Source organism: Rhinoderma darwinii, chromosome 13 (assembly GCF_050947455.1).
Source record: "Rhinoderma darwinii isolate aRhiDar2 chromosome 13, aRhiDar2.hap1, whole genome shotgun sequence".
Lineage (NCBI taxonomy): Eukaryota > Metazoa > Chordata > Amphibia > Anura > Rhinodermatidae > Rhinoderma > Rhinoderma darwinii.
In genome coordinates this window covers 7,308,085-7,326,975 of record NC_134699.1, presented here as the reverse complement: position 1 = coordinate 7,326,975, position 18,891 = coordinate 7,308,085, and the positions used below count along the sequence as shown (strand labels likewise).

The 18,891-nt window shown below is 51.9% G+C and overlaps 1 protein-coding gene across 7 annotated transcripts in view; it reads right to left on the bottom strand.

Annotated features, from left to right (window-relative positions):
* LOC142665702 (tumor protein D54-like) overlaps window positions 1-15,676 on the bottom strand; it is a 29,566-nt gene extending 13,890 nt beyond the window's left edge. For 6 of the 7 annotated variants that reach the window (XM_075845447.1, XM_075845449.1, XM_075845451.1 and 3 more), the window contains exons 1-3: window positions 15,598-15,665; window positions 1,443-1,606; window positions 293-441 (exon numbers count right to left, since the gene is read on the bottom strand). In XM_075845447.1, the coding sequence (XP_075701562.1) occupies window positions 293-441; window positions 1,443-1,606; window positions 15,598-15,616 (332 nt within the window). In that variant the 5' untranslated portion in view covers window positions 15,617-15,665. Of the gene's footprint in view, window positions 1-292; window positions 442-1,442; window positions 1,607-15,597 lie in introns of all 7 variants that reach the window. The other variant, XM_075845448.1, reaches the window with a different exon arrangement.
* Window positions 15,677-18,891: the final 3,215 nt, after the last annotated feature.

Sequence of the window (18,891 nt, the reverse complement as noted above, 5' to 3'; positions counted from 1 at the left end):
CGGCGCTCGTTTGCTCCTTTCCCAAAGGAGCTAGTATGGGGACGAGCGCCCGTTACTCCGATCGCTCGTCCCCATATATTTCTATCATGTTGGCAGCACGAATGACGATATTTTCAGCATTTAAAATGATACAATCAGCCGATGAACGAGCGTTTCCTCGTTCATTGTCTGATCGCTGCCACGTGTAATTATCGGGAACGTTCGTTTTCCGGATAATTGGCCGGTGTAAAAGGTCCCTGATGCTTCGTGAATAATCTTTAGAGGTTATAACATTTCTCTAGGGACGACTCACGCAGTGGACATTTGGACGTCGTGCAGACTCTTCGAGAGGTTGAGCTTGAGTTGGTTTAGAGGGGTCTGTCCCAGCTTTCTCTTTAGCTCTGCTGAATGACGCTCCTTGGCGGCCAGAACCTGACGCAGGGTAAGAATCTCCTCCTCTACCTATAGAAGAAAGACCAGAGACCTCATCACGTGACTGATCGACTGTCTCACATTTGTAATCATCCATGTAAACAACTCCAGATAGATGCCGCAATTTACTACAGATTTAATAGGGTCCTGAAATAATCACTTTAATGAACCCAAATTAATATATTGACCAGTGTAACGTAATCCTCCTTTATATTGCAGTCCATAGTGTGTAATGAACGTTAGATGTATTATAACCCCTGGTAGATGATGTGTGGGTGCAATATCTGAAATAGCCACCAGATGGCAGACTGCTCACATAGGCGGAGGCTATTCCAAGGAGTGACACAAACTTTTTCAATTAAAATTACGTGTGACCGTCACAGCGACATCGCAGCCCAACCCGCTTTCAATTACCTTCCAGAGTTCGGGTAAGTACACAAAGGGCGGATACGCTGCGTAAGGGAACACAGCATGTCCGCCCTGGCAGGCCGTAGGGAATCCCGGACGAAAAACCGTACCAAATCATGATGACGTTTTTTGGTCGAAAAGTCCGCCACGTAAAACAAAAACAAAAACCGCCTATACTTACCCTCTGACGTCCTGCAGACTGGCCTCCGGGGATGACGTTTCATCCCGTGTGACCGCCGCAGCCGTCACATCGGATTAAACGTCCTCCCAGGAGGACGGCCTGGAGGAAGAAGCACGGAATTCTGGGTAAGTATAAGCTTTTTTTTTACTTCCTTTCTGAGTTGCGATTTTTGCAGTGAAATCGCAGCTTTTTTGCTGCAAAAATCGCGACAACTGCTATTTGTTGCGGGTTTTACCCCCCATTGAATTCGAAAGAGAAAACGGCAACAAAAAAAGCAGCAATTCCGCAAATGCACCTCTGACGTATTCCTATGGCACATAACTGGTATGTACGGGAAAAGCCGCACCTGAAAGGGTGTACAGACGTCAATACGACACTAAATATAGGGTTAAATAGCGCGCGTTTATAATCGATATCTTATTAATAACAGGACGAGACGAACCTTAAACAGTTCACTGCGCAGTTCCTCCGCTTCGGCCTCGGTCAGGCCCTCCGGCAGCGCTCCTCCTGCAGCGTCAGCGGGCATCCGTGTTCCTGCTGGACCCACCGGGACGTCCGTCATGGAGTCTGACAGCAAACCTTTGTTGGGAGAGTTAAGGTTGATGTCTGTCAGGGGAGGAGAAGGAAAGTCAGCGGGAAGGGAGTGAGCGAGCAAGCAAGCGGGGAATACTGCAAGCAAGCGGCAACTGGAAGCGGAACAACATGACAGCAAGCTGGCCGTCCGATAGGCTTAGGGCTCGTTCACACGGCGCTAAAAAACTAACGAGCTCTTCTTAAAATACAGACCGTCACACGGACTCTTGTATTTCAATGGAGCCGGTCACGTGGCGACGTTTCAACGGAGCGTCAGCGGAAAAATAGGACACGTTCAATTTTGTTCTGTTTTTACGGATCCCTCCATAAACCCTAGTCTATGGGGGATGAGCAATAACGCGACCCGCACGGATGCACCTTTTTTCCCGTAAAAAAACGTATGCACTAAGGCCCAGTTCACACTGAGTTTATGTATGTTGATTTTGACGCGGAAACAGCGACAAAAAACATCCAAAACCGCCTCCCATTGATTTCATGCCGCGTGTTCTTTCTTGCCGCGGTTCCGCCTCTGACCTCCCATTGAAATCAACGAGAGGCATAGAAAGTGTTTCTCACTGCAGTTTTTGCCCACGGTGCTCAATGGCAAAAAACATGGCAAGAATTTGCAGGCAGGTCAATCCCTTCAGGAATTTTGAGGCAGATTTTTCTGCCTGCAAAAACAACTCTGTGTGAACAGGGCCTGACAATGCGCTTTCCCACTGATGTCAATGGGAAGCTTAAATCATGTGTTATACGCGCCGAAAATGCGTCAAATACACACCGTGTGAACAGGGCTTAATGAATGGCAGAGTCGATCCCTTTACATTGCAAACATCGGAGGAGACCGCAGTGGAAAAACACCAAATACGTTGTTCCATTTTCGGCTGCGCCGTGGGACATAGATGACGAGGCAGAAGACCCTCCAAATATTATAAATCACACGTATCGGTGATCATGAAGACATAGGACAGGTTATGTAGGGAAGTACATACAGAAAATGCAGCAGCCAATCAGAAGCCAGCTACATTCAGGCAGCAGCCAATCAATCAGAAGCCAGCTACATTCAGGCAGCAGCCAATCAATCAGAAGCCAGCTACATTCAGGCAGCAGCCAATCAGAAGCCAGCTACATTCAGGCAGCAGCCAATCAGAAGCCAGCTACATTCAGGCAGCAGCCAATCAGAAGCCAGCTACATTCAGGCAGCAGCCAATAAGACGCCAGCTACATTCAGGCAGCAGCCAATCAGAAGCCAGCTACATTCAGGCAGCAGGCAATCAGAAGCCAGCTACATTCAGGCAGCAGGCAATCAGAACTCAGCTATATTCAGGCAGCAACGAATCAGACCCCAGCTACATTCAGGCAGCAGCCAATCAGAAGCCAGCTACATTCAGGCAGCAGCCAATCAGCTTTTACTTTCAGGCTGGAATAATAAAAGCGGAGTTCTGATTGGCTGCTGTCGCGTGCACGAGTTTTCAGGCAGATGCAGCAAACAAAAGGAAACGCAAATAAATCAAAGACAACGCTAAAGACCAAGCAGGAAACGGTGCGCGGACACGGAAATAATACAAGTAAAACTGCCGGCTGCTTCACGACAAGCGGAACTTATTTACTGCGCACATTCAAATGAAAAGAATTATTATAAGTGGCCCGGTAGCCTAGAAAATCCAGCGTGAGAAAAACCATCCACATTGGGCCGGATTCACACCACCGAGTTGTGCCCGTGCGGGTCCCGTTTTCACGGATCCCTCATAGACTTGATTCTATTGAGGAATCTGTGAAAACGGAAGAAAATAGGACATGTGATATACGGATCGTATGTCGCCTGCATTTCCCGGACCGTCCACCGTTTTAAGCAGCCGGGCTCCTGGCATCCGTTATCTATAGTGATAGAAGTCGCCGCCCCCCGGCTGCTTAAACGGTGTACAGTCCGGGAAACGCAGGCGTCATACGATCCGTATATCACGGACCAAACACAGCCATGTGAATAAGCCCTAATAGAAACTAACCCCATCATTGCCCTCACAGATGAACCCAATGTTGCCCATTATAGTAAGAGATCCCATGAAGTACCTCGCTCAGTCATAATGGACAACATTGGGTTAATGTGTGAGGTACATGACGGGGTTAATTACTATTAATGAGGTCAATGGAGGTAAGGAGGGAGCGCTCCTCCCTCCAAATGTGACGCGGCCGGACTAAGGACGAGCGGTGCGGGCACTGCGCGCGCCATGTTCTCTTCATTCATTTCCACTGCGGCAGCACAGCTCAGTATCGAAATACATAAATTGGCGGTATTGAACCGTTTGCCCCCGCACGGCATCGAAATGGTATCGAAACACCCGCAACAAATACGCAGCGTTTACGCAAATACAATTGACATGTTGCGGAATAAAACTCGGCACCGCAAGTCAATTGCTGAGCGTTTTTTTCCATTCCGTATTTACGCAACGTGTGAACGGACCCTCGATGTGAAGGAAAAAAAAACCACTAATTTTAAGACCAATGAGGAGAGAATTGAGAGCATGCACATGGCAGGACGGTGGGAGCTGCCCCGCACACCCGCAGGAAGCCGCCCTCCCCCCGCAGCAGACTGTTCCTGGCTTATTTTACCCAGCAGCCTCTGATTTGATCAGGATCATTAGAACGATCTGCAAAGAGCCAGACGTATTCCGGGCAACTGAGGAAATGAGATCTCCCTGGATGACACATCCTACACAAACAGGCGGCGGCCAGATAAGAGCGTCCTACAGATGTGCTGACACGGAACAAAGGAGCGCGCGGGAACATCACAGGAAACCGAGCGCCGGACGCCGGGCCAGCAGATCACACAAGAAATGACAGTCTCTCATTAACAGGCTTATTGCACGCTACACAGGGACAACTTCACACAAGGAAAAAAGCCACGTACGCGGAACCTTACCGCGGCGCATATCCGTATTACGGACCGTAGGCATTTAAAGGGAACTTGTCAGCAGCATTTCACCTATTAATGCAGCAAGACCTGGTGGTAGTGCGTGAAAAATCATTGTTATGTAACCTATAATTATCTTCTAAGTCAGCTCTCTGTACCGTTAGCATTCCGTTTTTTAGCGTTCCCGCACCGTATGCTAATGAGCGCAAGTCTTATCTACATTCCTCATGCCTTTCCTAGTTAACCCCGCCTCCTTACTTTTGATTGACAGCTCCTCGCTTACCCCAGCACACAAGAAATCCTGTGCGTGCGCAGTGATGTCCTGTTCTGGTGCGTGCGCACAACAAGACACCATAGCGGTGCATGCGCAGTAACTAGATTCTAGGCCTGGACGAAGCAGCGAAGGGTGTCAGACCATACAGGACGGCGCATGCGTGCTCAGACAAGATTTCGGCATTCTGGGTGGGACAGTTTTCGGCGGTGGGCGGGGCATAAGAAGATGAACGAACGAGACTGGCGGATTATTACCATAAAAGGTTTGCAGACCGTTATTTATGGTCGTGGGAGGAGTTTAGGAGAGGGGATAACGGAAATGAAGCAGCGGCCAGCGAGGGGTGAGTAGAGCTGAATGGGTGAAATGCTGGGGACTGGTTCCCTTTAATCTCATACCTCCATAATGGAGCCTGACAATTTTTTCTCACGGATTCCATATGAGTTTGTAAGAGAAATATCACTGTATGAAAATCATTTTTATAGCGCCAACATATTCCGCAGCACTTTAGATTTCTATAGGTGCCATATTATGGATTCATACAACCCAGACCCATAATATGGAGATGCACGAGCCCTTAAAAGGGTTTTCCAGCCAGTAAAAATTGATGGGCTATCCTCAGGATAGGCCATCAATAGCTGATCGATAGGGGTCTGACTCCCGGGACCACCGACGATCAGCTGTTTTGAAGCGGGTGCTGCTTCCACTTCATTTCTTCTTGCTCACTGCGAATCTTTGACACGGATGTAGCCGATTCACAGTGAGCAAGTAACGTAGGAGCGCTGCACCCCTTCAAAACAGCTGATCGACGAGGGTCCTGGGAGTCAGACCCCTACCGATCAGCTATTAATGGCCTATCCTGAGGATAGGCCATCAATTTTTACTGTCTGGAAAGCCCCTTTAAGCTGGCCATAGACATGAGACGGAAACCTGCCGTCAGACACGCGTCCTATTGGTTGGCCAGTTCCAAACATATGCGATCAAGCACAAAGATCCTTAGATCCAAAATCATACACCCCGTCAGTCCTTTATAACAAACTCAGATTATGACAGATTACCGAGCAAAAACATCCAACATGGCGCTCATTCTTTTGGCGGATCGCAAACATAACCAACGGACGGCCGATAAGCGAATCAAATAGTTAGAATCCTACGTTTCAACCGCCTTAACATGCTGGAGCTTAATGTATCAACAGCTACGAGAGGCGAGACCTGTCCTTGTGGTTTACGTCCGGTTCGAAACGTCACAAAGTGTAAAAAACAATGTCGATCACTTACGGCCAGTGCTAAAATTTGCAACAAAAACAAGCAAAGTACAAATGACCCTATGGATATACGACCCTATGGATATACGACCCTATGGATATACGACCCTATGGATATACGACCCTATGGATATACAACCCTATGGATATACAACCCCCGCTGTATGACCGACAGGCTTGTGTTTTATCAGAGGAAACAACATGGAAGTGATACCAGAGGGGGAAGCGAATAACGAAACGCTCCCGACACACAAAACTCCCATCTGTTAGACCTCGACTGACTGTATATCCTGCATTGCCCAATATATATATACACACACACACACAAATATTCACGGAGTATCATACGCGGACTCTGTAGTGGACGGTAAGGCCGGGCTTCAACGGGTCAGATAAGCTGCGTAAAAACTAAGCAGCGTATCCGACCTGGAACCCGCAGCACATTCCGTCCATAAAACCGCAATACGTTGTAGTGCGGTTTTTCAGGCGGAATTTCCACTGCGGAAAGCAGCAAAAAAAAAACAACAAAAAAAACAACTGTTCATACTTACCCGCTCCCTCTTCTCTGCGTGTAGTACGGCCTCCTGGATGACGTCACAGGCCATGTGACGCTGCAGCCTGTGATTGGCTGCAGCGGTCACATGGGATGAAATGTCATCAAAGGAGGCCGGACTGCAGCAAGAAGCAGGGAGTTCTGGGTAAGTATGTTTTGTTCTTTCTAGTTTTTTCCTGAGTTGCGATTTTTCCGGTGGAATCTCTGTGATTTAGCTGCAAAAGTCGCGACACTTGGCTTTTTGTTGCGGGTTTCGCATCCCCATCGCCCTGAACACTGCAGGCCCCCCCCCCCCCCGTACATACGGAGTCTTATTGAAGATTTTGCTTTATACTTTATTTCTACCGGGGATCCGCACCAGCTTTTGGGGGGGGGGGGGGGGCATTAAAAAAAAAAAAAAAAACAACAACTGCCCAGTGTGAACAAGGCCTTAGTCAATCAATTTTGCAGGTAACCCAGGATGTGTCCCATCCATGCAGTGCGGAGCTGGGGGAGCAGATAGACAGAGAATACCCCCAAAATCTGCATTCAAGGACTGCTAGGAGATATAGGAAGAGGACAAGAAGGCAATGCAGTTTTCTTTGTCTACTAGAACGGCTTCTGAATTTGGCTCCTTGTTGTGCGAGATACTAATCTCCAAAAATGTTACCGCGAGCGACTAGATTACAGGGTGCGGAAACAGACACCAGATCGACGAGACGGTCACTCCTCCCGGAGACGACAAAGGACAACGGACGAGATACAGATTCACCTCAGCCAATGGAAACAACCGGCGCCAAGATCTAATAACCAAAGTAATAGCGCCGCACGTCCCAGAAAATAAAGCCTTATATATCAATGTGCAAGTAATGTGTCACCCCAAGTTTCAGTGTCCTGTACCCCAAGTGTCAGTGTCCTGTACCCCAAGTGTCAGCGTGTCATTATCCTGTACCCCAAGTGTCGGTGTGTCATTATCCTGTACCCCAAGTGTCAGTGTGTCATTATCCTGTACCCCAAGAGTCAGTGTCCTGTAACCCAAGAGTCAGTGTGTCATTATCCTGTACCCCAAGTGTCAGTGTCCTGTAACCCAAGAGTCAGTGTGTCATTATCCTGTACCCCAAGTGTCAGTGTCCTGTACCCCAAGTGTCAGTGTGTCATTATCCTGTACCCCAAGTGTCAGTGTCCTGTACCCCAAGTGTCAGTGTATCATTATCCTGTACCCCAAGTGTCAGTGTGTCATTATCCTGTACCCCAAGTGTCAGTGTCCTGTACCCCAAGTGTCAGTGTCCTGTACCCCAAGTGTCAGTGTGTCATTGTCCTGTACCCCAAGTGTCAGCGTGTCATTATCCTGTACCCCAAGTGTCAGTGTCATTATCCTGTACCCCAAGTGTCAGCGTGTCATTATCCTGTACCCCAAGAGTCAGTGTCCTGTACCCCAAGAGTCAGTGTCCTGTAACCCAAGAGTCAGTGTGTCATTATCCTGTACCCCAAGTGTCAGTGTCCTGTACCCCAAGTGTCAGTGTCCTGTACCCCAAGTGTCAGTGTGTCATTATCCTGTACCCCAGGTGTCAGTGTCCTGTACCCCAAGTGTCAGTGTATCATTATCCTGTACCCCAAGTGTTACTACCCTGTAAGACATGATTACATCGCTTCGTGCCTGGTTATAGGGTAGGGATGTGTTGCTGGAACCGCAATTCACACTTTGCCATGATCAGCAGAGACATGAGTCATCGGGGGAAGCAGCTCATTCTGCACAGTCTCTGCTCCACTGCCCGTCTAAGAGGCAACGTGATAACACAAGATATTCTGTTAGACGAGGTCTATATGATTTTATTACCCAACAGCATTTACAATTCATTGACAACGACCCCTAATATCACGGCGCGGCAGAGATGTGCGCTCTTATGGGGCCAGATGGTGGCGAGTGCGGCCGCTCATGTACGAGGAGTCTCCGGCTCGGACGCTGAGCTGACAGATACAATCACTGTAATCCACCACGTTACTAAATCTCACTCTGGATCCCACCTGCAATTATGATCTTCTAAATCTATAACGATGGTGACCGAATATAGTGATGAAAATAAATCATTTGCGTAATGGGGGGGGGGACGGGGGACTTCTACCTTTATTAGTATTGCTCCTTTCTGATTAAAAAGCATTTCCCCCAAAAAAATAGAAAGATACAGTCCTAACATATTCTGCAATACAGCGGTGAAAACATGCTGGGAGTTGTAGTGTTCTGACAAAGGCGCAGAATGAAAACCGGTGGCGGCTAAAGGAGTCCAAGATCATCTATATTATCACTTATATGAATTCAACAGGACTTTCTTTGGGTGTCGGATACAAGAATCTCCAGTCTCAAAGAGGCAGAGAGCGGAGGAGCCCCTTCTCTGGTGATCGGTGGTGGTCCCATCCGTGATGATAGTTAAGTCCCAGTTCACACGCAGAAAAAAATCTGCATATCTCATCGCTGTTTTTGACGTGGAAACCGCGTCGTAAACAGCGCCGAAAAATGCCCAAAATCGCCACCCATTGATTTCAATGGGAGGTGGAGGCGTTTTTTCCCCCACAAGCGGCAAAAAACGCTCGTGGGTAAAAGAAGTGGCACGCCCTTCGGGTGTTTCCATCTCTGACCTCCCATTGATGACTGAGGCAGAGATTGCGTTTTTCGGGGCGGTTTTTACCCGTGGCGCTCAATGGCCGAGAGCGAAAAACACAGTGAAAAACACGGCACATGTTCTGCCAGCAACAGGACCTTATAGGGACTTTAGAGTTAATACATGGTAGGTCCCCAATTCTCGCTCCGTGGGGCCCAGCGTGTACATGTATTCGCTCATTGATTTCACTGTAATGCTGCAGTTCCCCTGTGGTGGCGCTGCAGGAAAACTGAACACTTGTTGCCAGGTCCTATCCCCTATACGGTGCATTTGCATATTATAATGAGCAGACCGGACAGTCGCTGCTTCCTGTAGTCACACGATATATACTACATACTCCTGAGATGGAATTCTCTTTCCTATACGGCCACGGTAACACCCACAGAACCACACCCCGATAGTGCAGCAACACCCTACTAATGTAAGCACCGCACCAGGCCAGCCGTCACATGATCAGACTGCGGCGATCGCCCTCCCAGGATATCTGCCCGACCGGAAAATGTTTTCTTATGGATATTGAATTTCCACTGGCCACAGACGTCCGAAGCCTACAGGATCCAAAAACAAGCGATCGCGGTAATTCACTTTTTCAAGGATTTGCTGATTATACAACGTTCCACTGCTATAAGGGCATGTTCACACGGGCTATGGCTGAAGAATCAGGACGCCTACAAACATCTGCCCATTGATTCCAATGGGAAATCAACGCGGCGTTATTTTACGCCTCATTTTCAAATAACTGCACGTAAAAACTGTCACTTCTTGAGCCGTTTTTGGAGCCGTTTTTCATTGACTCGATAGAACAGCTCCAAAAACAGCCATAAAAAACGTGAGTTTTTTTTTAAAAATCGCCTGGAAAACAGCTCCGTATGTTCAGCCGTATTTTGTTGAGCGCGTGAACGCAGCCTCAGAGACGCTCTTTACAGAAGTTCTCCGTTCAGGAATAGATAAAGGGTCACAATGGGAATCGGCCTTAACCGGACAATCTTTTTAATGTCTAGGAGTCCTGGTATATGATGGGCCGGTCGCCTTATGGGAGAGGGGTCGCTGACTAAACCAGCGGCATTTATTCACTCCTTCCAATGCCAGGCCTGCGGATACACGGCGACATTGTTCTCCTGCACCGATAGGATCAGCGGACGATGCCACAAATGCAAGAGAACCAGACAGTAATTCCAGACCTCCAAACAGCACCACTGCAGGACTTTACAAGTAGCTGCATTGCAGTTATAGACGGGGGCGGCACAATGACAGCTGTACAGGGTATGGCTGCAGCGGCACCTCTATGGGGTACGGCGGCGGCACACAGCGGCAGCTCTATGGGGTACGGCGGCGGCACACAGCGGCAGCGACACACAGCGGCAGCTCTATGGGGTACGGCGGCGGCACACAGCGGCAGCGACACACAGCGGCAGCTCTATGGGGTACGGCGGCGGCACACAGCGGCAGCTCTATGGGGTACGGCGGCGGCACACAGCGGCAGCTCTATGGGGTACGGCGGCGGCACACAGCGGAAGCTCTATGGGGTACGGCGGCGGCACACAGCGGCAGCGGCACACAGCGGCAGCTCTATGGGGTACGGCTTTGGCACACAGCGGCAGCTCTATGGGGTACGGCTTTGGCACACAGCGGCAGCTCTATGGGATACGGCGGCGGCACACAGCGGCAGCTCTATGGGGTACGGCGGCGGCACACAGCGGCAGCTCTATGGGGTACGGCTTTGGCACACAGCGGCAGCTCTATGGGGTACGGCTTTGGCACACAGCGGCAGCTCTATGGGGTACGGCTTTGGCACACAGCGGCAGCTCTATGTGGTATGGCGGCGGCACACAGCGGTAGCTCTATGGGGTATGGCGGCGGCACACAGCGGCAGCTCTATGGGGTATGGTGGCGGCACACAGCGGCAGCTCTATGGGGTACGGCGGCGGCACACAGCGGCAGCTCTATGGGGTACGGCGGCGGCACACAGCGGCAGCTCTATGGGGTACGACGGCGGCACACAGCGGCAGCTCTATGGGGTACGGCGGCGGCACACAGCGGCAGCTCTATGGGGTACGGCGGCGGCACACAGCGGCAGCTCTATGGGGTATGGCGGCAGCACACAGCGGCAGCTCTATGGGGTACGGCGGCAGCTCTATGGGGTACGGCGGCAGCTCTATGGGGTACGGCGGCAGCTCTATGGGGTACGGCGGCGGCACACAGCGGCAGCTCTATGGGGTACGGCGGCGGCACACAGCGGCAGCTCTATGGGGTACGGCGGCGGCACACAGCGGCAGCTCTATGGGGTACGGCGGCGGCACACAGCGGCAGCTCTATGGGGTACGGCGGCGGCACACAGCGGCAGCTCTATGGGGTACGGCGGCGGCACACAGCGGCAGCTATATGGGGTACGGCGGCGGCACACAGCGGCAGCTATATGGGGTACGGCGGCGGCACACAGCGGCAGCTCTATGGGGTACGGCGGCGGCACACAGCGGCAGCTCTATGGGGTACGGCGGCGGCACACAGCGGCAGCTCTATGGGGTATGGCGGCGGCACACAGCGGCAGCTCTATGGGGTACGGCTTTGGCACACAGCGGCAGCTCTATGGGGTATGGCGGCGGCACACAGCGGCAGCTCTATGGGGTACGGCTTTGGCACACAGCGGCAGCTCTATGGGGTATGGCGGCGGCACACAGCGGCAGCTCTATGGGGTATGGCGGCGGCACACAGCGGTAGCTCTATGGGGTACGGCGGCGGCACACAGCGGCAGCTCTATGGGGTACGGCGGCGGCACACAGCGGCAGCTCTATGGGGTACGGCGGCGGCACACAGCGGCAGCTCTATGGGGTACGGCGGCGGCACACAGCGGCAGCTCTATGGGGTACGGCGGCGGCACACAGCGGCAGCTATATGGGGTACGGCGGCGGCACACAGCGGCAGCTCTATGGGGTACGGCGGCGGCACACAGCGGCAGCTCTATGGGGTACGGCGGCGGCACACAGCGGCAGCTCTATGGGGTATGGCGGCGGCACACAGCGGCAGCTCTATGGGGTACGGCTTTGGCACACAGCGGCAGCTCTATGGGGTATGGCGGCGGCACACAGCGGCAGCTCTATGGGGTACGGCTTTGGCACACAGCGGCAGCTCTATGGGGTATGGCGGCGGCACACAGCGGCAGCTCTATGGGGTATGGCGGCGGCACACAGCGGTAGCTCTATGGGGTACGGCGGCGGCACACAGTGGCAGCTCTATGGGGTATGGCGGCAGCACACAGCAGCAGCTCTATGGGGTACGGCGGCAGCTCTATGGGGTACGGCGGCAGCTCTATGGGGTACGGCGGCAGCTCTATGGGGTACGGCGGCAGCATACAGCAGCAGCTCTATGGGGTACAGCAGCAGCTCTATGGGGTACGGCGGCAGCTCTATGGGGTACGGCGGCAGCTCTATGGGGTACGGCGGCAGCACACAGCGGCAGCTCTATAGGAGGACACGATGTTTTAAAATGCAGATGTATTGTGAGATGAAGCTTCATTGCTGTGGAAAAGAACGGATAAGATGCAGGACGGAGGCGCCGCTCCATGTTCCTTCCTGCGCTATAAAATAATTATTATCTCATTGTCTTTTAAAGTGACCCCCGTTCTCGTGATTCGCTCCAGAGCAGGTCCCATAAACAACCCCCCGTCCATACACATCAGATATTTGGCAGGGAAGTCTGGAGTACGGGGCCGGCCCAAATAGGTGGCATTTTTATCCATACAATCCCTGATTTGTTAGGTAGATAAGCGGCGCCCAATGTGTCTGGCACACTCCATATAGACAGTCCTACATTACCACCATACAATGTCAGATCATTCACATACAGCCCCCTTCATTACAATAACGCACCCCACCCATAAAACAGAACAGCCCCCCACCCGACAATCGCAGTACGACAGGACAAACTGTAAAACCCCCAACACATAGAATGTGACAGGACAAAGTAACACTCCCGCATAAATGACAGCCCCGTCTAATGTCGCGCCGAGCCCCCTAACAATGTCGCGCCGAGCCCCCTAACAATGTCGCGCCGAGCCCCCTAACAATGTCGCGCCGAGCCCCCTAACAATGTCGCGCCGAGCCCCCTAACAATGTCGCACCTCGCCCCCTAACAATGTCGCACCTCGCCCCCTAACAATGTCACACCGAGCCCCCTAACAATGTCACACGACGCGCCGAGCCCCCTAACAATGCCACGCCGAGCCCCCTAACAATGTCACACGTCACACGTCGCCCCCTAACAATGTCACACCGAGCCCCCTAACAATACCACGCCGAGCCCCCTAACAATGTCACACGACGCGCCGAGCCCCCTAACAATGCCACACCGAGCCCCCTAACAATGTCACACGACGCGCCGAGCCCCCTAACAATGTCACACGGCGCGCCGATCCCCCTAACAATGTCACACGACGCGCCGAGCCCCCTAACAATGTCACACGACGTACCGAGCCCCCTAACAATGTCACACGACGCACCGAGCCCCCTAACAATGTCACACTGAGCCCCCTAACAATGTCACACGACGCGCCGAGCCCCCTAACAATGTCACACGACGCGCCGAGCCCCCTAACAATGTCACACGACGCGCCGAGCCCCCTAACAATGTCACACGACGCGCCGAGCCCCCTAACAATGCCACGCCAAGCCCCCTAACAATGTCACACGACGTACCGAGCCCCCTAACAATGTCACACGACGCACCGAGCCCCCTAACAATGTCACACTGAGCCCCCTAACAATGTCACACGACGTACCGAGCCCCCTAACAATGTCACACTGAGCCCCCTAACAATGTCACACGACGCGCCGAGCCCCCTAACAATGTCACGCCGAGCCCCTAACAATGGCACGCCGAGCCCCCTAACAATGGCACGCCGAGCCCCCTAACAATGGCACGCCGAGACCCCTAACAATGTCACGCCGAGACCCCTAACAGTCACGCCGAGCCCCCTAACAATGTCACACGTCACACCGAGCCCCCTAACAATGTCACACGTCGCACCGAGCCCCCCTAACAATGTCACACCGAGCCCCCTAACAATGTCACACGTCACACCGAGCCCCCTAACAATGTCACACCGAGCCCCCTAACAATGTCACACGACGCGCCGAGCCCTCTAACAATGTCACGCCGAGACCCCTAACAGTCACGCCGAGACCCCTAACAATGTCACGCCGAGCCCCCCAACAATGTCACACGACGCGCCGAGCCCCCTAACAATGTAACACGACGCGCCGAGCCCCCTAACAATGTCACACGACGCGCCGAGCCCCCTAACAATGTCACACGACACGCCGAGCCCCCTAACAATTTTGCGCCGAGCCCCCTAACAATGTCACACGACGCGCCGAGCCCCCTAACAATGTCACACGACGCGCCGAGCCCCCTAACAATGTCACACGACGCGCCGAGCCCCCTAACAATGTCGCGCCGAGCCCCCTAACAATGTCACACGACGCGCCGAGCCCCCTAATGTCACATGACGCGCCGAGCCGAGCCCCCTAATGTCACACGACGCGCCGAGCCCCCTAATGTCACACGACGCGCCGAGCCCCCTAATGTCACACGACGCACCGAGCCCCGTCACACGACGCGCCGAGCCCCGTCACACGACGCGCCGAGCCCCCTAACAATGTCACACGACGCGCCGAGCCCCGTCACACGACGCGCCGAGCCCCCTAACAATGTCACACGACGCGCCGAGCCCCCTAATGTCACACGACGCGCCGAGCCCCCTAATGTCACACGACGCGCCGAGCCCCCTAACAATGCCACGCCAAGCCCCCTAACAATGTCACACGACGCGCCGAGCCCCCTAATGTCACACGACGCACCGAGCCCCCTAATGTCACACGACGCACCGAGCCCCCTAATGTCACACATCGCACCGAGCCCCCTAATGTCACACATCGCGCCGAGCCCCCTAATGTCACACGTCGCGCCGAGCCCCCTAACAACGTCGCGCCGAGCCCCCTAACAACGTCGCGCCGAGCCCCCTAACAATGTCGCGCCGAGCCCCCTAACAATGTCACATGACACCCTCATCCAATGACACTGAGCCCCATCAACTGTCACGTGACACCCTGAGCCGCCCCCCCCCCCATCTAATTCCTTAGACACGGATAACCTCCCCCTCCAGATTTCCCCACACACGATGATGACCACTTGCCCTCTCCACCCGCCTGACAGCTCTTGTTATAATATGACACCCAGTATCGCCATTCCCCGTCATGAGTGACACAGCGCAGTCCCCGGGAATGGTTTCAAGCAATACCCGCCCTCCTCATGTTCAAGAACGCGGCCGAACTATAAACAACCCACCAACCAACCATCACATAAACAACACCCGGACCCGCTCCCTCCTCACCCTGCCCGCCTGGATCCATCGCTTCGTTGACCGGAAGTTGTTTCCAGTTATGGGCGGGGCCACTTGACGAAACATTAACAGCTGAGCAAGTGTCGCATATATTTGACGTCACGCCAGTGCTATGTCGCCAAGCAGGAAGGAAAGACGCCATTGTGTTGGTTGATTTCATCCCTAGCAGGCTGATGGTATGTTCATCAGGGTATGTTCACACGCAGTGTTTTCAGGCGTATTTCGGGGGCGAAAACGCCTCGAAAAACGCCTTAAAAAACGGAACGCCTCCAAAAATCTGCCCATTGAAATCAATGGGAAAAACAGCATTTAGTTCATATGGAGCGTCTTTTTACGCCACTGTTTTAAAACCGGAGTGTTAATAAGGCTGTTTTCACACGGAGTTCTTTGCAGGAGGAAAATTCTGCCTCAAAATTCCATTTGGGATTTTGAGGCAGATTTTGTCCTTCCTGCACGTCGTTTGCCGTGATTTTCGCCGTGTTTTTCATGGCGTTTTTCGCCTGCGGCCATTGAGTGCTACGGGCAAAAAACTCAGTGAAATACGCTCTCTCTGCCTCCCATTGATGTCAATGGGAGGTCAGAGGCGTAAACGCACGAAGATAGGGCATGTCCCTTCTTTCTGAAATCAATGGGAGGCATTTTCGGCCGCTTTTTGACGAGTTTTGTGGAGCGGATTCCGCTCCAAAAAGCTCCGCAAAATACTCTGTGTGAACAGGACCTAAAGGTAAGTGCACACGACCTCTTTTCAGACGTAATGGAGACGTTTTACGCCTCTAATTACGCCTGAAAAGACGGCTAAATACGTCGGCAAACATCTGCCCGTTGCTTGCAATGGGCTTTACGATGTTCTGTGCAGACGACCTGTCATTTTACGCGTCGCTGTCAAAAGACGGCGCGTAAAATGACGGCCGCGTCAAAGAATTGCAGGACACTTCTGGGGACGTAATTGGAGCCCTTTTTCATTGACTTCAATGAAAACAGCTCCAATTACGTCCGTAAAAGACGCCGCAAAAAACGCGTGCACTTGTAAAACGTCTGAAATTCTGGAGCTGTTTTCTCCTGAAAACAGATCCGTAATTTCAGACGTATTTTGCGTTGTCGTGTGCACATACCCTAAAAAGACACTCTGTGAGGGTATGCACTGTTTTCAGACGTAATTCAGGCGTTTTACGCCTTGAATTACGTCTGAAAAAACGCCCCTAATACGCCTACAAACATCTGCCCATTGCTTTCAATGGGAATTAGGGTATGTTCACACGACAGCGTCCGTAACGGCTGAAATTACGGGGATGAAATTACGCCTGAAAACATCCCCGTAATTTCAGCCGTAACGGCATGTGCAAGCGCTTGAACGCTGCGTCCATTACGGACGTAATTGGCGCTGCTTTTCATTGGAGTCAATGAATAACGGCTCCAATTACGGACAAAGAAGTGACAGGTCATTTGACAGCGGCGCGTAAATATACGCCTCGTGTGAACAGACAAACGTCAGCCCATTGCTTTCAATGGGCAGATGTTTGTCAGCGCTATCGAGGCGCTTTTTTTGGACGTAATTCGGGGCAAAAACGCCTGAATTACGTCTGTAATTAGTGTGTGTGAACATACCCTTACGCCTCGAAAAACTCCTGAAAAAACGGACGCTGAACGCCTACAAACATCTGCCCATTGAAATCAATGGGAAAAACAGCATTTAGTTCATACAGAGCGTCTTTTTACGTGTTTCAAAACACGGAGCGTAAAATGACGCTCTGTAAGGCCATGTTCACACGCTTAACAAAAAACGTCTGAAAATACGGAGCTGCTTTCAAGGCAAAACAGCTCCTGATTTTCAGACGTTTTTCGCTGCGTTTTTTTCCGGCTGTTTCTGGAGCTGTTTTCAATAGTCCATGAAAAACAGCTCCAAAAACGTCTCGTTTTAGCCGTTTTTTTAAGTCACTCGCGATTTTCGCGGCCATTTTTTTACATGTCCGTTTTTCAAAACGGCCTCGTAAAAAAACGGCCCGTCGGAACAGAACGCCGTTTTTCCCATTGAAATCAAAGGGCAGATGTTTGTAGGCGTTCTGCTTCTGATTTTTCGGGCGTTTACGGCCCGAAAAACGTCAGAAAATAGGCCGTGTGAACATACCCTTACAATAAGGGTATGTTCACACGAGGTCATTACGTCCGTAATTGACGGACGTATTTCGGCCGCAAGTCCCGGACCGAACACAGTGCAGGGAGCCGGGCTCCTAGCATCATAGTTATGTACGATGCTAGGAGTCCCTGCCTCGCTGCCGGACAACTGTCCCGTACTGAAAACATGATTACAGTACGGGACAGTTGTCCTGCAGAGAGGCAGGGACTCCTACCGTCGTATATAAGTATGATGCTAGGAGCCCGGCTCCCTGCACTGTGTTCGGTCCGGGACTTGCGGCCGAAATACGTCCGTCAATTACGGACGTAATGACCTCGTGTGAACATACCCTAACACATTTGATACATCCGACAACTACCAGTCCCTGAAGAATACATATTTGGCACCCCTATGTAGTCAATAAGTAATAACACCCCTCCCCCACTAAGCAGACAATGGAGGATCGGAAGCTGTGGAGACAATTTGTGCTACCGGCTAAGAGCATGGAGATCCAATATGGCCGCCTGTGCCTGTTGCTAGGCAACCAGTACAACTTCTTTCGCCCACAATAAAGTGAAATCTGGTTTTGCGACTCTGGCAGAAGTTCCGGTAATATCCCCCAGTGTTTCACGCCAGTAACGCTGTATCAATATATCATGAGATTCTGCAACTTGTTACATTTATTTTTTGTTTCAACTATTCACCATTTTCTAGATCTCCTCTTGCTGTCAGTGAATGGGCGCATCCATGTTTAGGCCTAATGCACAATGGCCGCGGTATGCGCAGACGTGGCACGTGGAGTCCCTACGCGAGCAATGCTTTTAGGGGAGGTAGATCATGGGCCGTATATCTCTATAGGCTCCATCCTGCCCAGCGTTCATTAGAAGAGAGATCTAAGATACGCAGTGGCTGAACGTGTGTTTACATGAACTGACAACAAGCAGAGATCTTGAAAATGGCAGGGAATTGAAACCTAAAGATTAGAACGTTTCAGAATTTTTACGGGCGCGATGATTGATCTTTATCCGCTTAAAACCGGAAAATCCTTTTAAGAGGTGTCAGTCGTGTCCCTCCTTTATCGTCTCTCCTTGAGGCTATACAAAAGACGTTTCTCAAGTCTTTCCTGCCGCGCCGGTTTTTGCTGGTTCATCAAGATTGCGTGAAACTCTACT